The 24,250-nt window shown below is 46.9% G+C and overlaps 1 protein-coding gene across 50 annotated transcripts in view; it reads left to right on the forward strand.

Moving 5' to 3' along the window:
- The window catches only part of ERI3 (ERI1 exoribonuclease family member 3), a 127,106-nt gene that overhangs the window by 60,826 nt on the left and 42,030 nt on the right, over positions 1–24,250 (forward strand). For 39 of the 50 annotated variants that reach the window (XM_014737338.3, XM_070248503.1, XM_070248494.1 and 36 more), the window contains one exon: positions 4,916–4,988. The exons of 3 other annotated variants lie outside the window; for them this stretch is intronic. In XM_014737338.3, the coding sequence (XP_014592824.1) occupies positions 4,916–4,988 (73 nt within the window). Of the gene's footprint in view, positions 1–4,915; positions 4,989–15,776; positions 18,013–24,250 lie in introns of all 50 variants that reach the window. 8 more of the 50 variants (XR_011431459.1, XR_011431454.1, XR_011431458.1 and 5 more) reach the window with 2 other exon arrangements.

The following is a 24,250-nucleotide window of genomic DNA, read 5'->3' on the forward strand; positions in this document are numbered from 1 at the left end:
TGAGGGTAGGGTTTGATGATCTGTTCTGATGATCCTGGAGGGCCAGTGTGGTAAGAGCCGGGCCACATGGTAAATGCCAAAGGCAGAGCCCCTTGCTGGCCCTAGGCCCCACAGTATTTGGAAAGCGACCATATCCCTTACTTTAGAGCCACAGGCAGGACTGGGAGGCCCTTCCTTAAAGGGAGCCCCTTGCATTCATGAAGCTGAAGGAAGTTTTGATTTGGTTGAAAAAAATCCCATTCTTTTTTACGGCCTGGACATAATTGGCTTTTTTCTATTGGCCATCAGTGATGTCATTCCGACCCTCATAAAGAAGGGGAAGTCACACCTGTGGACTTGGTGCATAAAATTTCATTGGGCAACAGTAATAAGCATGGCCAGATGATGTTTGGGCAGTTGAGGAGCTTTGTGCCCAGTGATTCCAGCTGCATGGAGACCTGGGCACCATAAACCTGCCTGCACGTTCATGCCCGCAGGCTAGTCCAGGGCCCACTGCCAGTGGCTCTTTTCTTGGGATCAGTGTCTGGTGGGAACTCACAGCATTCAGATCCCTTGTGTCAGCGGGACTTCTGCCCTTTTCCTCTCCACCCTGGTAGAACCATGTACCCACGGGTAACCATTGACCCTAGCCTTAGGCTCCTAAGAACCTTGGACCCAGTTGGGACCTTGAATGGTGACTGCCATGTTTCCTGCCTCTCCAAGGCCCCAGACCTTGCCATCCCAGGGACTGTAAAGAACTCTAAGTACATCTGTACGACTGATGCCTTATGTGGTCAGAAGACTCAGATCCGTTTCTAGTTCTGCCCTTGGCTTGTTATATAATCAAGCAAATCCTTTTTCTTTTCTGGGTGTCAGTTTCCCCTTTTATGTAGGAGATGACAACTGCTCTAATCCACCTTTCTCACGGGGTTTCTCTTGGTGCTCTCTAAGCTGGGGTAGGATTTTGTCAGAGAAGGGAGTAACTGTCTTCCCATAAAGCACCCGGGAGTTTGGCTCTCTGTGTCTTATGAAGATGGGCCTGGGCCCTGCTACATCTATACTGCTGTGTATTGGCATCATAAGACTAGGACCACCCACAGGCTGGAGGACTCAACAGCCCAAATGCCTGTGAGTCTGCAAACTGCATGTGTGCCTGCAAGTGACTGGAGTCCCGAGTGAGGGTTGGAGTCCCGCCCCCTCTGCTTCAGTCAGCTATGGGGGACAGGCACCCCTCAGGGTGGCTGCTGAGCTGATTCTGAGGCTGTGTATCCAGCCTGACAATTTCTCTAGTCTTCCTCCATGCAGCCCGTTTGGTATAGGTCCTCCTCCCAGAGGAGCAGGCGGGACCCTACTGAATTAGACCCTTCTTACCTGAGTAGAAATGTCCACAGCTGATGTCTGCCTTTGAAATCCTGCTCAAAAGGGAGCCCTTCCCTCCCCTGGGTAGCCACAGCCAGTAGGACTCCTGACCTGTGTCAACTAAAAGAATCAGGGATGCTGGGGTTGGCTAAGAGAATATGATAGGTGGCCCAGGAGCCCTGCCTTTTGCTGGCCAGTCCCCTGACCTGTTTCTTTGTAGATTCTGCTGCTTCTGGTGGCCCTTCACTCACAGGCCTTAATGTGATTTTTCAAAAATAGCTGACCTAAGCAAGCATTTTCACAAATACCAAGGATAAGAAACGTGACAGAAAAAGTGAAGGAAATGAGAAAATTATCCAAACATCACAATTCTGCTTCTTCGACAACCACATTCCAGCTCCTAAGGATAGCTTTTGTCCTTCAAAACTTGCCTAATTTCCTTATGTTCTTGATCCTTGGCTCCCACAATGGGACATCCTACCTAGGTAGCCCTTCACCATCTTGGCCTCAGCCAGAATTTCCCTTCCAGGAAATTGGCTGGTTGTGGTTAATGTCACTATGCCACCAGAGTGTTTGAGAGGAATCTTCCACTCAGGAACGCTATCTCAGGTCTTAGAAAAGTAAGTCTTTACTATACTGCCTGAAACATGGGGATCAACTTCCTATTAGTGTCTGTCAAATAAGTGAAGAGTGATGGAAGGAAGGCTAGACTGCCCTGAAACTTTCTGGGGTGGAACCAGTCATCTCAACTGGAGTCTCATTCCCAAACTTCCTAAAAAGGGAGTTTGCACTTGTGATCTCCACTTTCTTTTCTCTCTCTCTTTTTTTTAAATTTAACTTTTATTGAGTTTATGATAGTTTACAATCTTGTGAAATTTCAGTTGTACATTATTGTTTGTCAGTCGTGTTGTAGGTGCACCCCTTCACCCTTTGTGCCCACCCCCCACACCCCCCTTTCCCCTGGTAGCCACTAATCTGTTCTCTTTGTCCACATGTTTAAATTCCTCATGTGAGTGGAGTCATACAGAGATTGTCCTTCTCTATCTGGCTTATTTCACTTAACCTAATTCCCTCAAGGTCCATCCATGTTGTTGTGAATGGGACGATTTTATTCCTTTTTATAGCTGAGTAGTATTCCATTGTATGTGTATATATATATATATATATATATATAATATCTTCTTTATCCAATCATCAGTTGATGGGCACTTAGGTTGCTTCCACGTCTTGGCTATTGTAAATAATGCTGCAATGAACATCAATTTCTTTTCTCTTACTCACTGTTCAACACGTTGTATGCTGCCTTCTGCCCCCACTGGTCCACTGATGCCAAATTCATCGGGTTTTTCTCAGCTCTCATCTTGCTTGACCACCTTATGGCTTTTGACACTAGTGACCTGCATTGTAAGCTCAAAAGTCAATTATATATATTCTAGAAAGGAGAAACTTGGTACCTAGTTTAGATTGACCACAGGTGATGTGAATTGGGGTCAAAAGAGCATGTGTGACCTTGGGTATGTGATACCCAGAAAATGGTCTAGGAGCCCTGCCTCTTGGGAATGGGGTTGGATTAGGTGAGTCTGGACTCATGGTACATTATCTTCTGCAGAATTCTTGAAGGAGTTGCGAGTATGTGCCCTGGAAAAGGGAACTCTGGGGGAAACTTCCTGGGCTCTCAGATTTTGGAGGGTTCTGCAAGGAAGAGATGGAAATCTCATTCTTTGTAGTTTCTAAAGACTTACCTCAGACTCATGGGTGAAAGTTACAAGGAGACAGGTTTTAGTTTAGTATTAAGGAAGGATGTTCTAAGAATTGAAGGAGTTCAAAATTAGAGCTGACTGCTGTGTGAAGTAGTGAGCTCCTTGTGTGTGGTGATGGTCTGGTAGGAGTGGCCTGGTTTCATTTTAGCTCAATAAAACTTTTGAAACATTAGCTTGAGCTCTGCTCATCTCATTCCATACTCGTCCTGGGTGATCTTATGAACTCTAATGGCTTTAATTTTACAGAAATTACGTTAATGATTCAGCAATTTATGTCTCCCATCAAGATCTCTCCTCAACCTGGACATCCAGCTGCCTCATCATCCCACTGCCCAGTGTCTCCTAGGCACCTCAAACTCAGCAGATGTTGAGTGCTTACCATGTGCCAGGCATATCCTAAAACTGCATCCCAAACTCATGCCTCCTTCCGGTGGTGACCTAGGGGTGAGGCAGCAGGAGCAGTCCACCCTGGTTTGGGCAGAACGGGGATACACTGTATGTAGAGAATTCTAAAATGACAATAAAATTGACCAAACGCTGGTCTGCTCTCGATGTCAAGTATGCTCTCTATGCCCGAGGCTCCTTTGTATCTTTTCTCAGTGAGTAGCATGAAGCTACTCAACCTACACAGCTTTGAATTGGGTTCTACTGCTTTCTCTCATTGGGCCCCATATCCCACTCAGTCACCAAGTCCTCCTTTACATCTCTTATATCTGTTGCTTGCTTGCAATCTCTATGGCTATTGTCTAGTCTCCTGGTTGCTACCCAGCTTTTTTAGTGTGTTGTTTTTGTTGCCCCAGAACAATCTTTGTAAATCACAACTCTTCAGAGGTTCTCCGTTGCCTGTGGCCAAGCTCCCCTTAGCAAGAAAACTCTTTGATCTTCCCCAGCTGATATTTCTAGTATCTTTCTCCATCCTTCCATGTACCCCAGTGTTCTATCTTAAAGCTTTTTGTCTATTTCTTTTATTGTCAATTCCATCGAGCAAACTGTGAGCCCCTTATGGGCAGGAGTTACGCCTTACTTTTTGAGTCCTAAGTGCCTCTTATTAAACATCAGTAAATGTTTGGGCAAATGGATTTGTGTGGGTAAAATGACATCATCAGCAAAAAGGGAAGACAGTTTATAAATTCTAATTTAAAGAAAAGACAAGAACAGACTCGGTTTAAATTCTGACATCTTCTTATCCCTTTGCATGGCCTCTTCTCTATCTGCAGAAAGCCTATAGCTAGAGACTTAAATGTGAGCTGAAGCCCCTGGACAGCTATCTCTAAATCATGTGCTCTTTCTCTCTCTCCTCCTGCCTTACATCTCTGCCTCTCTGCTGTAACAAAACAACAACAACCACCTGGTGCATTGGAAAGAACATAGTCTTTGGAGTGAGACAGACCTGGGTTCAGTCCGTGGCACTATCGTTTTTTAGCTGTGGGACCTTAGGTAACCCCTCTGAATCTCATTTTCTCATCTGTAAAATGTTGGCAACAGTACCTACCTCACAGCATCGCTCTGAAGAATAATGTGAAAATGTAAGTAAGCTACTCAGCATATGTAGGACATCAGAAAATAGTAGCTGCTGATAGTATTTTGAATAGAGTTTCCAGGTTCTCACATTTGGATCTGAGGGCTGGATCTGGAGCCCAGTGTCCTGGGTGCTGGAGGTGGGGTGCCTTTCTTGGGTAGAGTGGGACCCATGGCTAATGAATGGGTTGACCTTTTGAGGTCTAGATGCTCTATAGACTTTGTTGGGTTTCCTAGCTTAAGGCACCATCCCGGGGACATGAGTGTGCCCAACTTGTTCTCTCTTCCCTTTCTTGTAGGCTCCCAGGGCAGTGCCAGTACTTGGGCTTGCCAGTGGCGGATTACTTCAAGCAGTGGATTAATCTGAAAAAGGTACTGTGTCTGGGCCGCACGTGAGTGCTTCTTCTGGTTCTCCTGTGCCTCATGTTTCACCTCCTTCGCTTTCATTTCTCATCTCTGTTCTCTTTTTGTTGCTCTCATCTCTTTCCTTTTCTTTTTGTTCTTCTCTTTTCTCAGTACCCCTCCTTCCTCTTCCCTAGCTAACGTGCACTAGAAGGTTGTGGTTATTTCTGGGAGCGGGGAGCTGCTTGGGGACCAGGCTGCTGGGTGGAGTATGACACTGCCCTACTTGGTGTCTCCCGGATGTGCAGAGAAGTCCTAGTTAAGGAAACTTTCCAGGATTCTTGCTCAGAGCTGAATCTCTGGGCTGAGCTGCTTGCATGTAGGAGAGATGTGGTGCTAACAGAGCCTCTGGTAAAGTGTCCTCTTTTGATATGATCACGAGTGTGTCCTCTGACCCTCCTGACCGGCCCGCGTATCTCCCTCTGGTTGGGAGGTAGAGTTGGTCAGGCTGGCTTTGGTCCTGCCCAGCTCCAGCAAAGCCTTGCTTATGTGAGGAGGGGCCATGAAAACTAGAGCCAGTTCCCTTTGTGCGAGGGAGGAGACTGGCACTATGGCAGCACTGAGCACCTGTGGGCCAGGAGGGACTCGGGTAGCTAGGAAAGTGAACCCTGGCAGAGAATGAATCACCCAGGAAACTGTACTTTCCTCGTGTGTGCTGTACTTCCTAGGGAAGCAGAAGGAAGAGGGTGTAGGAATAGAGTCCCCAGATCCCTCTCTGGTGGGATCCCTGCTCCAGGAGGCCCAGTCCTCTGAGGGACACTCACCCCCATAAATCCTTCTGATCGATGGGCAACAGTCCTGGGGCAGCCTCAGGAACCTCATGCCACCAGTCAGCTTAGTGACTGCCAGGAAGCTCAGAGAAAGAAGAACATACCAGGGTCAGGGTCGTGTCTCCCAGGGGGCTCAGAGAAGAGAGGCCATTGGAGGGTCAGGCTAGGTATTGTGAGGATTTGGGTCTTGAGCTGGGCATTCAAGGGAGGCAGGATGTAGATATGAGGAGGAGAGAAGGCTTTCTAGGCAGGGGAAGCAGCATGCTTTTGGTGTGTCTGGGCTGGAGCTAAGCCTGAATGTGGAGGAGCAGTGGAAGAGAGTGACCTTGGACTTCGTTCGTAGGTCTCAGGGCAGCCATTCTCTGTGGCACCGTTTGTGAACTCCTTTACTCTGCCCTGGTGTGCAGGTCCTTTGCACTCTGGCTTGTCTATACTTTGACCCCTACCCACTCTCTCCCACTGATCACCTGGGCACCTGAGCAACAGCTACTTGCTACCAACCATCTTTGGCTGAGGAGGCCAGGCTCTGTCCTACCTTCAGGCCTGTGGCCTTACCTCTGTCTTAAATGTCCCCTAGTCATCTTCATCAGGCGTATTCCCTCTCCTTGAAGATTCAGCTCAGGTGTCACCTCTGCTGAGAAGCTCAGCTGTCAGTCTCTTGTCTTGAGGCTTCTTGACACTTTGGATATCAGTGATCTTAGAGTGTTGAAATTGAGTCATGTGTTTCCTTGCAGACATGTCCATCTGGAGCACAGAGACTGATTCCGGTTTCTCTCTGTGTACCTGGTGGCCAGATCAGGGCTAGGTACAGAGTATGTGCTCAGCAAATAATTGCTAGCTGGCTGGCTGATCTTTAAGAGCTGGCTCCATAGAGACTCTCTCGTGTGGGGCTTGGCAGGGCTATGTGAGCGGGTGTGGCTGGGCCCATGCTCCTGGAAGACGGCGTGGCAGCTGTCAGAGTGCATCTGAGGCTGCTTGCTGGCCTTGGCAAATGCAATGTGAAGGCCCGGCCAGGCGAGGCGGGCGCTGACCATGAACAATTGCTCTGTGAAGTTCACTAGACTTTTTGGTGTGTGGATCGCTCCCTGCCTCTAGGTCCCTTGGCAGGAAAGGAGCCGACCCGTGTGGTAGCATTGCCACTCAGGGCTACCGTGGTGCTACGGGGGGTGGAGGTGGGCTGTCCTGGGCCTGTTCAGCTTGGTTCTTTGCCAGACTGTGCTGAGCTGTAGAGGAGGGGTGGGTACAAGGGGAAACTGAGGACTCACTTCCCACTTGGCCTTGTGATTTTGCCTCTCGAGAGGTAACCTGAGCAGGTCTAGGAAAAACAAGGGGTCTAACCCCTTTTCCTCTGCCCTCCAGCCACAGCGTATTCCAGCTGTGCTTGAAGACCCAGCAGGAGAGATGAGTTAATTCCAGACTTTAGCTTAGTCCTTGCCAGCAGCCATTCAAGACAGGGAGGCTGCAGGGCCCTGGAGGTCCAGAGGCATTGTGATCTTTCTGACCTTTATACTGCATGAGTTAGTGCAGGCTGCACAAAGATTCTTACTCCCTTAAAAAAGTAAATATAAGGGGCCAACCCAGTGGCCTAATGGTTAAGTTCCATGTGCTCTGCTTCAGTGATGCGTGTTCGGTTCCTGGGCGTGGACTTGTCAGCGGCCATGCTGTGGCAGCAACCTATATACAGAATAGAGGAAGATTGGCAACAGATCTTACCTCAGGCTGAATCTTCCTGAGCAAAAAAAAAAAAGTAGCCAAGTAGTTCATTACCAAGGTTGCAGGAGTATTATGCAAGAGCCTTATTCCATGCTCTTTTTTCCCATGTGTGACCCAGGCCATGACTGTCTACAGGGTCTGCTCTTGTCCTTGATCATTACTTTGTCCTCCCCACTTCCCTTCCTTCTCTCCTCCACTCCCCTAGCAGAGCTTTGCCGCATGAAAAAAGTGGGGAGGGTCCTGGTCTGCTTGGCCACATAGACCTGCCTAGTGAACGAGCTACTGGGACTGAATTCACCATCCCCATTTCCTAAGGCCTCTAGTCTGAGAAGAGACATAATATTGTCTTTCAGCTGCCCTCTCCTGTCCAGAAATTGTGTGGGTTGCATCAGGGAAGAGCAACTTTTCTATGGCCAGGTTTCTACTTCTCCCGCCTCCACCTACTTCCCCTGTAGCAGTGTGGAGCAAGCCAGTGTTTGCTGACATTTGGAGTGTCATTGAATGATCTTATACTCTTATTGAACTGTCAGCTTAGAGAGGACTTGGGGCCCTGCTCCCAGCTCCTTCCAGGAGGTCAGAGCTGTCACTGAGGGGCCAGAAGAACGAACACACACACACACACATACACACATACACATAAATAGACACATGTGTACTCATGTAAATGAATACACCCAAGTGTGCATACTCAAAATTATATGTATATATCCATATGTGCATACATGCGTATGCACATATTCACATAGTCGTTTGCAGAAATACATGGAAACATACACAGACACAAATGTGTTTATACATACATATTCATAAAGTGTAAAGACACATGCACATATATAAACATACACATCTTCATCAATAAATATTCTTGAGTGCCTTCTGTGTTCCAGTTACTGTGCTAGGCTCTGAAGATAAAACAGAAAAGATGGATATTAAACAAATAATTACAATTGTGTTCTAACACTAAAAAGTTCAGAGTCATGGGATCATTTCATAAAGGGGACCTGACTTAGTGGGGTGTGGTCAGAGAATGGTTTTTTGATGAAGGGCATCTAAGCTGAGATCTGAACTGGCTGAGTAGGAATTGACTAATCAGAAGAGACAGCATGTGGCAAGGCCCTGAGGTAAGGAGAAGCCAGGCAGCTTCACAAAACTAAATGTAAGTTCCATGAGAGCAGAGGATTTCTGTCTCTTTTGTTCACTGTTCTGCCCCATCACTTTGACTAGTTCCTGGCACACGGTAGATGTTTAATCATTCTTTGTTGAATGAATGACTGCCTGAAGCATAGTGAATGTAGTGAAGAGAGAAGGGTGGCATGAGATGAAACTAGTGGGGAGGAGGAGCTTGTAGGCCACACTTTAGATTTTGATTTTTATCCTTCAGGTAAGGGGAAGCTATCGAAGGGTACTAAACATAGGGGAGGCATCATCTGATTTGAAGTTTGAAAAAGCTCTCTCTGGCTGCAGTGAAGAGAGGCCTAAGAGTAGATACAGGGGACCAGTACTGGTTTTTCCTAATGGGGCTGCAATTGGCATGTTGGGGTGGGACAAATCATTGTGTGGGCAAAAGTGCGGAATTTGTAGCATCGCTGGCCCCTGTTCATCAAATGCCAATAATGCCTCTTTCCGTCATTGTGACAACCAAAAATGTCCCCTCCCCCCACATACACATACATTTCCAGTGGCCTAGACGAGAGTGGAGTGGGGAGGTATTGTCTGTGGTTGAGAACCACAGAATTAGACCTTTGCTGTAGTCCAGGTAAAAGATGATGGGTACTGGGATTAAACTGATAGCAGTGGAAATGTAGAGAAATGTACTGATTCTAGAGGGTTAAATGGTGCAGTCTGTTCAGCTGTAATGTAACATATACCTTCCTAAAAATCACCATGCTATGGAAAGTTGTGCAATAAAAATGGGGTTAGGAGCACAATACTCAAAAACTTCGTCAGAGACACGTAAAAAAGATAGGAATCTAATAAAAATGGTAGCATAATTTTACACATGTTAAATTATTAAGAAATATATAAATACTACAATACATATGGCACTTTACCTTGAAAAACATCTGAAGCTTGCTTGGAGAAATGGGCATGAGAATGCTTGCAGCTTGTGGATTATTGTGAAGTGGTCGAAGGAGCATTCTCTGAAATCAGATGGAAAGTTGCAACCAGATGGATGTGGCTTATAACACATGTGGTGATCTAGATAGCTGGTATGTTTGAGGTGTCTGCATGTGTGCATTTTGTGTATTCTTATACAGCTCTCTTCAGCTGGGTATAGTTTCCTATGTTTATCTAGTATTTCTTATGGACCAAATCGCACATAGACAAATGTGAAATTCTCATTATTGTGAGTTGCTAAAACATTCCCTAATACATCAATTGCATTGGAACAGATCTGCTCTTTCAAAACAAGTGTTATAGCAGAACTGACTGTACAATAGACAAGAAATGCTAATTGATTGGCTGTTAGAGTTGAGGATGAAGGAAGAGACCATGATGACTTTGAGGTGTATGATTGAGCAACAGGGTGAACTGGAATGAATTTACTGAGATAATGGAAGAAGGAGAAGTTTTGGGATTGGAAGAGAAGATGAACTCAGTGTGGGACATGTTGAGTTTAGATGCCTTTGAGACATTCTTGTGAAGCTATTGTGGAGATAGTTGAATATATAGATCTGGAGTTCAGGGCTAAGGTCTAGATAAGAGATACAGATTTTGGGGAGTTATTGGTATGCGAATAATAATTGAAGCCCTGGGAGTAGAGTGTATAGGATGAGAAGAAAAGAGAGCCTAGGACGGAACACTGAGTAACACCAACATTTGATAGATAGAAGAGGAAGAGTCAGAAATAGAGAAGGAGGAGTGGTCAATAATAGTAATAATAATAGTTCTTATTTAATGCATTTTGTATGCTAGACCCATGTTGTCCAGTATAGTTGCTGCTAGCCACTTCTGGCAATAGATCACTTCAAATGTGGCTGGTATGACTGAGGAACAAATTTTTAATTTAATTTAAATTAATTTAAATTAAATTAAAAACTTTCTTGAAGAACTTTTAAGTATATTTAGAACAATCTGGGTGGTGAATCTACATTTTCAGCTGTTAACTATTTAAAATCTAACTATAGATCAAATATTTCTGATGAAGAGCGAGCCTTGATGGCCTAGCAGTTAAAGTTCGGCATGCTCCGCTTTGGTGGCCCAGGTCTGGTTCCCAGGTGCAGAACTACACCACTTGTCTGTCAGTAGCCAGGCTGTGGTGGCGGCTCACATAGAAGAACCAGAAGAACTTACAAGTATACACAGTTATGTACTGGGGCTTTGGGGAGAGGAAGAAGAAAAAAGGAGGAAGATTGGCAACAGATGGTAGCTTAGGCCAACTCTTCCCCTGCAAAAAAAAAAAAAAATATATATATATACATTTCTGGCGAAGATTTAGCATCTGAATTGAGCTGTATTTGTAAGTTTAAATTACACACTTAGTATGAAAAAATACAAAACACTTCATTAATAACTTTTTATATTGATTACATGTTGAAATGATAACTTTTGGCTATACTAAATTAAATAACATTATCAAAATTAATTTCATCTGTTTCTTTTTACTTGAACTGGACATTCAATTCATAAATTGCTTCTATGGCTCACATTATATTTGTAATGGACGGTGTTGTGGTAGATGCAGTGCTACCATACCTACATTATATAATGCTCACAACAACACTATACAGTAGTTACTATTAGTTTTTGCATTTTTTTTTGAAGATTGGCACCTGAGCTAACATCTGTTGCCAATCTTCTTTTTTTTTTCTTCTCTCCAAAGCACCCCAGTACATAGTTGTATATTCTAGTTGTAGGTTCTTCTGCTTGTGCTATGCGGGACGCTGTCTCAGCATGGCCTGACGCGCGGTGACATGTCTTCGCCCAGGATCCGAACCGGTGAAACCCTGGGTGGCTGAAGCAGAGCATGCAAACTTAACCACTCGGCCATGGGGCCAGCCCCAGTTTTTTGCATTTTGAGGTTGAGAAAACTGAGGCACAGAGTGGTGATGAAACTTGCTTGATGTCTTACAGTGGTACATGGCAGAGCTAGAACTGAAATTTAGTTTTGCCCAACTCTTCGTGTTAAAGAGAGTAAACAGAGTAAAAAAGAGAAAGAGTAAAAGAGTGGTAGAAGAAGAGGTAGACCAGAAATCATGGTGTCACAGAAACCAAGGAAAGAAAGTGTCTTCAGAAGAAGAGGACTGGTCGGCTCAGAGAGAGCCATGTAGTGTAAAGACAGAACTATGAGCACAGGACCTAGGCACAAGGACCTTGGTAGCCTTGGTGAAAACTCTTGATGACATGCTAGGGACAGGAGCCAAATTGGAGTGAATTGGGGAGTAAATGAGAAGATAGAGAAATTTTAGCTTTTTCAGAAATGTGGCTTGAAGGAGAGAGAAAGGACAAGAGCTGTGGTAAGGCAAGTGTGGGGTTGAGGCAGGTTTTGTGTTTTCAGATCGAAGACGTATGTGTTTGTTTGTAGGCACTTTAGAGAAGGAAAGATGAAAATATACAAAAGAGAGAGAGGTCTCTGAGAAGGTGAGAAGAGATAGGATGGAAACCCCAAGTTCTTGAAATCAGCTGTCTTCAGGAGGAAGGTCCCCTCTTCCCTTGTGATGGGGAAGGAGAAGATGAAAACAGATAGATGCAGGTAGGCTTGGAGATTTGATGATGGCAAGTTGAAGCAGTTCCCATCTGATGCCTTTTATATTTCTCTATGAAATAGGAGATGAGTCATTTGCTGCTAACTAATAGGGGAGGGCTGGAAAGGTTTGCAGAAAGCAGAAAAGGTTTGCTATGGTTTTAGTAAAGAATAGACATGTGAGCTGACTTGAGAAGTGGAGTAGGATTTCTAGGCAGTGTTGAGGGTCCAGTTGAGGTTGGGGACATTTATTCGTGGTGGAACCACTCTGTTGAGTTGTATGACTTTTCTTTAGCAGAGCTCAGCTGCCTGGCTGTGGGCATGCAGAAAGCAGACATTTAGATTCTTCTAGAGCGAGATTTTCCCAAGAAGTTGATGAAAGGAATAAAGGAGTTGAAGATATTGTCAGGACACTGGTTGCCAAGATGGACTATGGGCTCTAAGCTGGATATTGAGGGAAGAAAAGATAGCAGGGGGCCTGATGGATACGGAAATAGTAGATAGGTCCCAGTAAGATGAGGAACAGGTATATCGGTGTGGTTGAGCATGCCACATGGAAGGATAAGAGATTGTGGTTAGAGAGTAGGATTGTCTGAATTAGTGATTTCATGGGTCGGGCAGTTCTGGCTGTTGGCAACTTCCAAAGTGTGCCCATAGGAGTGGGTAGCTAAGGTTGGGTGGAGGAGAATGTTATTGTAAATAAGTGGTCAAGAAACAGATAGGTTGGATGAGACCTCTGTGAGGATGTGAGGATGTATACATATATGTGGATATACACATGCACACATCATATATGTTTACCCATTGCATGTGCACGGACACGCAGGTATAAATGCATGTACCAATGCATGCCTACACATATACATATACAATTCATGCACATTCAGACCAAGCCATGCAAATGTGTGCACATCACTCACAAATGGTCTGGAATTCCCTCATGCCTAGGCCTGTTTGAATGGGCTTTTGAGGAAGTAGGCAGGCAGCCTTAGGAGGATTCTGAGTCAGACCTGGCAAGTGGGTCTCAGCCAGTCATGCTCAGAAGTTTTAGGGGTGGGGGTCACCTAGAATTGAACTGACCCAGATGTACCAGGCTGTGAGCTGCTCCACTTTTCCTCTGCCATCTGTGCTGTATGCTCTGCTACAATTTCTGGATGCTCTGAAGGGGGTGGGGTTGGGGCCAGCTGTGAAAGAGGGAGTAAGGAGGAGACCTTCTTGGGTCCATCCAAGAAGAATTTCTGTCTCCTCCTCCCCTGGGAGGGGACAGCAGGAGAAACTGCTGAAGGGAGAGTTGGTGCCTACAATTGAGTACGACTTTTCCTGACCGTGGAGCATTCAGAGTCCCAATCAGCGCAGTAATAAATTAAGGACTTATGGAGGAATAAATTCTTGGTCTTAATGAAGTTCTTTGCTGGAGGCCATAGGCAGGTCAGCAGGTTGGAGGATGTGGATTGGAGGCTCCGGTGAGTGGGCTGAGCTGGCTAGAAAGCCATCAGGAGTGAAAAGATCTGAAACTCTGCTGGTCAGGTCACTTTTTTAGAACTGTAGGGATAAAGCTGCCCAAGCAATGAGCAGCCTGACAGAGGCTGGGACTGTCTAGAATGGTGGCTGTGTGGTGCCAGCTGCAGAGCCTCTTGACTGGGACTATTCACAAGCTAATTTGGAAAAAGGAAGAACAAAACAAAAATGAAAGCCAAGAGAGCCATGAAGATCTAGGGGCCCCTTCAGGGTGTTTTGTTTTACTTTGGAGCGGGGAGGGCTTGCATCAAGACAGATGCTTCTGGATCACTCAGTGGTCAGAATCAGACTGGGGCTGTGGTCCAGGTCTTTGGCATCATCCAAAGTGCAGAGCGTTGTCCATGGGACAGTGGGCAACTATGGGCTAGTATCCTGGTGGGAGCCAGCACTGCAGCCAGGAAGATCAGGGCCTCTAGCTGTCTTTGGGAAGAAACATGTGCACAGAGAACAGGACACAGAGCACCAGGTATAAATGAGGGAGAGGTGGGGACAAAGGCATGGGACAAGGAGAGGGCAAGTGGGAGGGCAGCCCAGAGCACTTGCTGCTGGATTTGATGCTGAAGGCCAAGAGGAGCCAGTCTTGGGGGTTGGAGGCTCCTGAATAGTAGAGCTGAAACTAGAACCCAGGCCTCAAGACTCCACATCCTGAGCTCCTTCTCCTTTCATCCCACCCTCTGCAACATCTGCCTTTGGGGATGAGCTCTTGGGATGTAGTCCAGAGCTAGTGGAGGGAACAGTGCTGTATTTGGAGTCAGGGGCAGCTGGAGCTAGAGAGAATATCTCCTTTCTTCTCATCTCCCTGCCCCCATGGCGCAGTGCCCTGCCTGGGCTTTTCCTTTAAATATGTCTTACAGCTGTCTGAACTCTGAAATTTCTTTCACTCTTTCCCTCGCCTTGTTAACATGTGTTGCCTTTGGGGTAATCAGGGAAAAAATATTATGTCCTTTTACAATTACCGGGTTTTGGAATATTAAAATGTCTCGCTGCATCGGCACTGTTATTTTGATTGGTATTCTAACCTTTGACTAGCCCATAAAGCGCGCCGCTCCTGAAGCCAATATTGCAGGACTGAAATTTAATTCCGAAATGATTCCAGATAATAGGGAGACAGATAATATATGCATGAAGGATATTATGTTTGGACTAACTGCAGCAGGGCCAGGGCTGGGGAGCTGAATAATAGCCCAGAGTGAGTTATAATCTGTGGGACAGAAATGCCTTACTGTCAGGGCCGGGAGAGGAACTCTTAAATCAAAGGCATGGGAGAGGGTGCCACTGCAGTGTGCTTGTTTTGACAGGCAGAGCACTGGAGCCAAGAGGGTAGGTGTTGAAGGCTGTGGTCCATCCTTTCCCTTGAGCAAGATACCTGAGGCCCTGGATCATCTAACTCCCTGCAGCATCCCTATCTGCATATCTCCTGTCCCTCTGTGACATTCCAGCCATATCACACTTCTTGCTGCTCTTCAAATAGACCTGACTATTTCACTTCCCTTTGCTCATTCTGTTCCCTTTGCTTACAGTGCCTTTCCCCTTTTAGTGTGTTGGAAAAACTCCTGTTCATCCTTCAAAACCCTCTTCTGAGAAGCCTTCTCTGACATTCCCCCACCTCTGGTAGAAACAGTAATCGCCCCCTCTTTTTTATGGCTTCAGTATGTTGTGTTCAGTGTATCATATCCTCTTGTAATTATCTGCTGACATGTTTGTGTTTCCTGCTGAACTGTGAGTTCCTTGAGGTCTGTATACCAACCATCTCTGTTTCCAGCGCCCAGCACTGGGCTTAGCATTCTAGGTGTCAACATGCATGACTCGAACCCACATTGAATATAAGGCTGGACTAATGCGCTCGAGTCCAGATGCCTGTTCCCTGGCCAGATTTCCCAGACAAATAGGCTTAGAGAAGTTAAGTAACTTGCCTGGGGGCACATAGCCAGGACGACGTAAAGCCAGGATTTGAACTCAGGTAGGCGTGTTCTTTTCCCCAGACCATGTATCTTAGGCAGGTGGGCAGGGAAGGAGTGGGAGGCCAGAGTAGGAAAGACAGAAACTCACTTCCCTGACTCTTTCCTTCCACAGCTCAGGACTTGAGGCCTCTTTGCTGGAGACTGTATTGGTTCTTAACACTCATGAGACTCAGGTCCTGAAGGGGATTGTGCCTCCTGTTGCTGCTAATGACCTTTGAACCATTATTCTACACAAAAGACACTTCCGTGCTGTGAGTTTTCAACTAAGGATCAGGAAAGTATCTTGAGGAAGACACCTAAGGGTGGTTTTGGAGAGCTCTTAGGGAGGTGGGCAGGCAGAATACATGGAGCTCTTAGTAATGTCAGAAAACTTCACACATTCCCTTCCCCCCTCAGGACTTTCTGGAACTTATATTTTGAGTGTATAGAGGTAAAGGAAGTACACAAAGAAAAAAGCTACAATGTGGGGTCAACCAGGTGGTATAGTGATTAAATTCATGCACTCCGCTTCGATGGCCCAGAGTTCACAGGTTCAGATCCTGGGTGTGGACCTAGCACCACTCATCAGGCCACGCTGAGGCAGCAACCCACATAAAGCAGAGGAAGATTGGCACAGATGTTAGCTCAGTGACAATCTTCCTCAAGCAAAAAGAGGAAGATTGGCAACAGATCTTAGCTCAGGGCCAAAAAAAAAAGCTACAGTGAATTTGGTTGGCTTTTAAATGGATTTGTGTTTTGTTAATTACAACACTGTCTGCATAAACCTGGATAGACGGTATGGCTATCTGTGAGACTACCCTTCACTTAGCCTTCAGGTGACACTTAGTATGTAGTCTGGCCCATGGGGATGTGGCACAGGCTGGAGACCATTGGTGCAAGAGAAAGAGCTTTGGAGCCAGATGGGTCTGGCTCAAACTTCTAATATTGCTGCTAACTAGCTATGTGATCTGGAGCAAATTCCATTACCTCTCTGAACCTGTAAAAGATGACTAATATCTGACACACAGAACTTCGGCTCTGGAGTCCAATAGGCTCGATTTAGATTTTTGACTCTGGACTTACTAACTGTGGGGTTTTAGGAAAGTCACTTAACTTCTTTCAGCCTCCGTATCATCCTTTGTAAAACAAGAAAAACAGTACCCACTCCTAGAGTTGTCCTGGGCATGGAACGATAGCACTATGCCTCTGCTCCTCCCTTGTCCTCACATTGACACCGGAGACGAAGTGACAAGGTTACAGGGGCACAGGAGACAGGACCTCGAGGTAGACATAAGCCTTTGTTGGGAGGAGCTAGGAAAAGAGGCTCCCCCAGCAGAATTCAAGTGAGCACTAGGGGGGAGGAGCCGAATGCCATCCTTGGACTAACTCACCCTCAGCTCACACCGAGGAACAGAGCCGATCATCTCATGCCCTTGATTTCAGCTGCCATCAGCATGCTGGCCTGTCCAATGGAGTACAGAGTCACAGTCACCTTCCGACAGTTCCTAGCTTTCTCACATACCTGTGTTATGACTTTGACAGTTACTCACTTTCTCAGAACCTTGGTTTCCTGTTTGTAGAGATAATTAATAATAATAATAAACAGGTGCTTCTGTAAAAGCTTTATGTGAATTAACTCACTTAATCCTTTATGTGAGGTAAGTGCTGTTATTAGCCATCTTACAGATGAGGAAACTGAGGTACAGAGACGTTAAGTACCTTCCACAAGGTTCAACAGCTAGCGAGTGATGGAGTAGGTACTTGGATCTAGGAATTAGACTCCAGAGATCATGGTCTGAACTTATTTGCTCTATTGCCTCCAGCACAAAGGAGGGAGGAGTCATTTTCACCTGAGGTGCGGGAAAGAAAACAGAGTTTTCCTTGAGGAAACACTTGATTTGAGCCTTGAATGATGAGTAAGTTTTGAGGAGACAAGGTGAAACGGGCATTCCAGGCAGAGAGAGCAGTGTGAACAAAGGCCGGGAGGGGAGAAACAGCTTGCCAGATTGGGGAACTATAAATAGTAGTTTTCAGGTGTTTTAAGCTACTGATGTGGGCCAACCAAGTGTTTTCCTTTTGCCAGAGGAAAAGCGGAGAAAGTGAGAGCAAGAGAGTGCTGTAAGGAACCACCGCCCGGTATCTGGAGTGGAGCCAGACTAAGCTGCCTTCCAAGGATGGGCAGTGGCTGCAGAAAGCTGCCGTGTGTGTCCATGTGAGGGAAGAAGGAGCCTGCAGCCCAGGAGAGCAGGGAGGGAAGGAGGCCATGTAGCAGTCCTGGCTGCGGGCACTCTAAGACTGCTATGCCAGAAGATCTCAGTATCCTTACCACGAAATGTGGCAAATTATAGTTGAGGAACCAATTAGATCAGGTTTGTAAAGCTCTTAGAGTGCTGGTACTCATTGTGTGGGTGGGCAGCCTGGCACACCCTCAGCCAGGGAGCCAGCCTGCCTTGTTCTGCATCCCTGGTGAGTGTAGCCACAAGGGGGAAGGAGAAAGTGAGGGAATCAGCTCAAGGCATCTGCAAGTCTTGCTTCCTCGGTGAGGTTCCCTGTAGCTGCTGCAGATTGACCTCTACCCTGGAGCTGCTTGCAGTGCCCTGTGTGCCAGGTCTTTACAGCGAGGCCCGCCCTGGGGTCTGTCTGCCTCTCGCTGGCTGCTGCTCAGAGTCTGTGTCCTGTCAAGTGGTGCAACCTCTTCATCCTGCTCCCACCGTGAGCCTCCTCTGTCTTACTCTTGTGTCTTTGAGAAAGTGAATTCTGAGCTCGCTCTGGAGCAGGGGAGAGTGGGGAGCTCTCCTGGGTCTGTTTAGGGCCTGCCTTTAAACCTAGGCATCCTGACTACAGCCCATACGCTAACCCTCGGGCCAGGTCGCAGGGCCCAGATAGCCCAGGGTCTGGGCTTCTTGGCTATTGTGTATGTCCTGGTCTGTCCCTGGTCAGGACCACGGGCCACTTGAGGAGAGGGACTAGGTCTGTTTCTTCTCTGAATCCACAGAGCTAGGCAAACAGAGGGGGCCCTCAGGAAGCTGGAGAAGCATATAGATACTGTGGGAAAGCTGAGGGCAGTTTGAGAGGCGAGGTGGGGCGTGGTGGCAAGGGAGAGGTAGCCTTGTCAGTGCTCAGCGTTAAATCTGACAGAGCTAAGGGAACCCTTAGTTACTCTGCCTTCTCCCAGGTTGCGTTTTGTTTTGTGTTTTTCTTTTTGTGTTGTTGTTGCTAGTCTGGACCTTGGAAACTAGGAGGAATTACAGAAAAGGACAAGGAGACTTCCTTGAAGGCAGGGGGCACAGCTCTGCCTCGTCTCCCACATTGCCCTGCAGTCACTCAGGAAAGGCAGGTTTGACCACAGTTATTGGTATCAATGATAGAACACCAACACAGTGAGCCCTATGGGTGCCGGCCTCTGTGCCGAGGGCTTCATGTATGTTATTACATTGAGTCCTCACAGCTGCTCAGCAAGGAAGAGGCTATTGTCCCTATTTTATGGGTGCTGAAATAGAGACTCAGAGAGATTGAGAAGCTTGCCCAAGGCCATATGACCAGGATGTAAATCCAGCTTCTCTCCTCCCATAACTTCACTCTTGTCACTTCTCCCACAGCAGATACACCTGAAGGCAGTTCCTCTGGTCTGGCCTGGTTTGAGCTGGAGGCCCAGGCAAACACACACCATACTAGTTGTATGGTCAGTGAAAATCAGTGATTGGGGAAGGTTAGGGATTGGCCTCACACTCCAGGTCTCTCGGGAGTGACACCTATTTAATGGGGATCTGTCTGTGTGTGTAAAAGGGTGCACTCATGTGTACATGCCTGTCTGTATGTGTTAAAGAAGCGTCTCTCTCTCCATGTGAGGAGGTTTATGTGTGTGTATCCTCAGGTGTGCACATGTGTCCACACCTGGGAATATGGGTGAGGAGGTAGGTATGGGTTCCGTGGTCCGACTTCGGGCACCTAGACGTGGGCAGAGGAGGCCCTTGTCTCTAGAGGACAGCATGGTGCAAAACAAAGAACCCTGGACTGAACTTGAAGCTAGGAGATAAAGACATGGGTTCTGGTGCTGGGTCACTTGCCCTTTCTGAGGCCTCAGTTTCCTCATCTAATAAATACTGGAGCTGGATGAGGTGATCTCTTCTTGTGGTCTCTTCTACCATTGCTGTTCTGAGATCATTCATAGTACCTTAGGTTTCCTCTTTTTGCTCCCAGAGAGCAAATGAGATACAAGGAAGGTGAGAGAAGTCCCTCTTTCACCCCTAGCTACTTTGATCTCTTTTTGGGAAAAGTTGAGGGTCCAGGGAAGGCAGGGTATTGCCTGGCATCAGGTCAGGAGAGCCTGGGGCTCAGGTGTTGGGGAGGAGTTTGGACAGCTGGCTCCTGTTACAGTTCGGGGTGGCCTGGACTGGAGCTGATTGTCATTGAGGCTGCAAGCTTCTCTGAATGAGGTGGCAGGAAGGGGCCTCTCAGTACCTTAAAGGTGGGGTGCAGCCCCGGCCTTTCCTGGCCTTTGATCCTCTTTGTTGGTTGTCTTGGCAGACACAGAGTGATGGCCAGGGAGAGACCAGAAAAAGTAGCTGGCTGTGTGTTCACATTCATATGGGACTGCTGGCTCAACCCAGGGTCTTCCTGTGAGCTGACTTGGCCTGTTGTCGGCACTCTTGAGGGAAGAGCAGTTTTTCCCTGCGTGGCTCCTAGACAAGATCAGGTTCAGGGTGATATGGCTGTAGACTGGGTGCCTCCTAGAGGTGGCACCTTTGGCCATCTCAGTCTTCAAGTGGGATTGTAGGAGCATTTTGTATATTGTGTCCCATTAGTTGACCATCAGTTCCCTGAAATTTCTGAATTTGAATTTGAATTTTTTGGCTGGGTCACTAGAAAGGAACAGGCGTTGTATGGACTCACAGTGCAGCTCCCTCAGCTCTGGTGAGGACTTCTCTCTGTTGGCTGGGCTTAGATCAGCCTGGACCTAGGCCTCGGAGAGCAAGTGACCTGTCTCTGCCTGGGCCAGGACATCAAAATTCACATCCTGCTACCAGTCACTCTTCAAAACCCTGTGCATCATGGCGTTTTGGCTCAGAGAAGAAGGAGTCTGGTCTCCACCTGTGCAGAGCTCCTGGTCTAGCAGGGAAGATGGGTGGGTCAAGGCAGGTGGAGGAAATACAATAGAGGTGGTAAGTGCAGTGATAGGAATATGTGCATGGTATATGTAAATGTGTTTTTAAAAAATAATTTATTTCGAATTCAGCTCTGTACTGAGTCAGAATTTATGAGAGAATCCATGTAAGCATGTCTTTGTGCTCACGTGTCCCTTGCCTGTGTGACTTGCTAAGCTCAAAGCTACCCAGATGGGCTAGCTCCTGCTGCAGCCAGGCCTGTGACTTCTTCAAGGACCTTAAAGCAGAGCCCTTGAGAGACCCTAGGCTGCCCTACTTGGAGAAGGGGCATGGCCTTCCTGAGGAGATGAGGTCTAGCTGCTCAGGAAGTGCTTGTGTGTGGGTGTGGGCAGGTGTGCTTGTGAGTGTGCACAGGCATGAGCCCAAGTATGCATATGGCAGCAGCCAGTGGTCTGTCCTCAGCACCACAACCAGCTCTTATGGTGCTGGGCCTGGGCTTGGCACCTACTTGGCTGCAAGCTGTACGGCAGGCTGCAGGCAGATCCCAGGGCAGCCCTGAGGCCTCCCCAGTGGTGTGTTTGCTGTGCCTAATTACCCAGCAGTTGTTTAACTATGCAAGCTGCATGCCTGCCTTTATTGCGCTGTGATTGCCGAGCTGCCTATGGGGAGTGTCATAAAAAGATATAAAATGCCCATTATCTGTCTGACGCCCTCCTCCTGGACTGTGGGTGTTTGTGTTTTATTTTATTTTTATGGCTTGAGGGAAGCTCTGCAGGAAGGAAAGGGAGGGAAGAAGAGAGAAGGGAGGGGAGGCCCTACAGGAATTGGGGGCTGGGAAACTGAGGAGCCCCCTTCATCCTGTGGTTAGCCATGAGCTGAAGGGCTCTCCTGACCAGAGGGGAGATGTGGAAATGGCAGATCTCCAGGGTCAGGACAGGATGCTCATGAAATAAGGCTGAGCTCTTCCCCTCATCCACCTGCAAGTCCTGCAGCTTATGTTTCCACGCTACCGAGGCTAGCCTCCGCCCCGCATGTGGGTTCGCTGCCTTGCGTGCAGGGAAGTCCGCAGAGAGTTCTGAGGATGGGCTCGGCCCCACTCAGTTCTTCACTGGCTTTGATGACTCGAATTGCCCGCTGGCCTCCTAGAGCACCATGGCTTGCTTTGGGACAAATACCGTGGGCACCACCCCTTGCTCCTGAAGCCCTCTGCCCCTACCACGTCAGCTTCCCCTTTTTTGCCACCCACAGCGATGAGTTCAGGCTACACCTATCCAAGATTCACCTGGCCTCAGGGAAGCCTCCTAGACCAGGAGAGGGAAGGGAATTAATACACTTTGAGCACCTGCCCTGTGTCAAGCAGAACAGAACCTGGGTAAGGCACCAAGGCAAGGATCAGAGATCAGTCAGGGAGGGGCCCTACCTTTGAAGAGCTCACACTATGTAACCAGAGTGCCAGCTGCATAGTAGGTGTTCAATAAATTTTTGTCAAATGGGATTGAATTCAACGTAGTCATTCATTCATTCATTTTCATTCAGTAAATGGCTCTTGAGCACCTACTGGGTCAGGCACTCTGCCAAGCACTGGAGATACAATAGTGAGCAAAATAACAAATCCCAGGCCTCACTGGTCATTCAGGTGCATTGGGAAAAGAATTTAAGGATTTAAACCCTGGATATCCAACTCCAAAAACCATGTCCTTTCAACTAAAGACACGTTGTTTCCCGTGCCTGAACCATCAAACCCCAAGCTATCCTGTCTAACTTCTAACTTCTAACATCTAACTTCTCTACTTGAAAAATCTTGATGTCTACTGAATGAAGCATAAGCTCTCTAGCCTGTCCTTTGAGATCCCCAAAGTACCTTTCCAACTATACCAAGATGGCCTGTGTGGTTCACTTCCAGGCCTTGTTCACATTTGTTCCATTTGCCTGGAATGCTCTTTGCTGCATTTCTGCCTTGTGAACTCCTGCTCATCCTTTAAGACCCAACTCCTTTATGTCCTCTCTGAAGACTTTTCCAGTTTCCCAATGGGAACTTCCTCCCTCTTCAGACACCTACGTTGAGTACCTGGGCACTATGCTGGAGCCTTCCCTGGCTTTGTTCACTGTTGGGGAGCCTGCTGTGGGCTCCTTGCACTCCTTCTATCATAGTATACTTAAAAGTTTTATTGAGATATAAATCACATACCATACAATTCACCCATTTAAAGTGTAAAAGTCAATGTTTCTTAGTATATTCACAGGGTTGTGCAACCATTATCACCATCTAAGTTCAGAACAGTGCTGTATCCCCTAAAACAACCTCCATTAGCATTCACTTCTCATTTCCCCCGAAATGCCCCAGCTCTAAGCAAATCACTAATCTACTTTCTGTCTGAATTTGCCTCTTGCGATTCTGGGAATTTCTTATATGTGGTCTTTTGTGATTGGCTTCTTTCACTTATTATAATTCTCAAGGTTTATCCATGTTGTACCATGAATCAGTACTTCATTTCTTTTTATTGCTGAGTAATATTCCATTCCGTGGGTAAACTACATTTTATTTATTCTCTCATTAGTTGATGGACGTTTAGGTTGTTTGTACTTTTTAGCTGTTAATGATGCTATGAATATTTGTGTACAAGTTCACTTTATTGTCTTTGCTTTTTTTCCTACATTTATCTGTCTTTCCTAGTAGATTGTGAGCTCCTGAGAGGAGAGTCACTTCTGTGTCATTCACTGCTGTATCCCCACTGCTTAGCCCATGGTTAGCACTCAGTAGATGCCAGTGAATGAATACATGCGTGTTTTCTATTTCTTTCTCCCTCCAAATAATAGCAAATTGTGGGGGCCTGTTTTAATTCCATAACCCACTCTGCCCTGGTATAACTGTATACCCATATCTGCCACCCATGCTGAAGCATAAATTCATGTGTCAGTATCCTGGACCATGCCCTTTTCATTCCACCTTTGGCCTCTCTGGTGTAAGTCCTTTGCCCAACAACAGGTGATATGAGAAACTTTCCCGAGTTGCCCCCACAGTAGCAGATATGGCTTCTCTCTAGCTCCACACTGAGGGAGAGACTGATTCTACCCTTCCCTCTTGGTCTCTCTTCTCCTGAGGGGCCTGGGTTGTTTTCTATGTGGAGGGCTAAATCTATGGGAGGACCCTGGAGGGAATGTTGGGCTGGGTGGCCTCCTGGCTTGAAGCCAGGCTTGAAGCCTGGGCATCTGAGGGAGGAGAAGAAGTTGCCCCTGCCATTCCAGTCAGTAGCCCATATGAACCAGGTCAGTGGAAGAAAAGGAATTTCTAGAACCAGTAGCCTCTGAGAGATTAGTAAAACCAATATTTCTCTTTTCTTTGCACTTACTCACCCTAATAGTTTGAGCCCATAATTAGAATTGGGCTTTATTAGGCTAATTAGAAGGTAGGAATGATGGCAGGAGGGCATGTGGAGATGCATCAGGGTGGTGGGCAGTAAATCTAGGGTTTTAATAGGTTTGTTCCATAGTCAGGTGGTCT

Source organism: Equus caballus, chromosome 2 (genome assembly GCF_041296265.1).
Source record: "Equus caballus isolate H_3958 breed thoroughbred chromosome 2, TB-T2T, whole genome shotgun sequence".
Classification (NCBI taxonomy): Eukaryota; Metazoa; Chordata; class Mammalia; order Perissodactyla; family Equidae; genus Equus; species Equus caballus.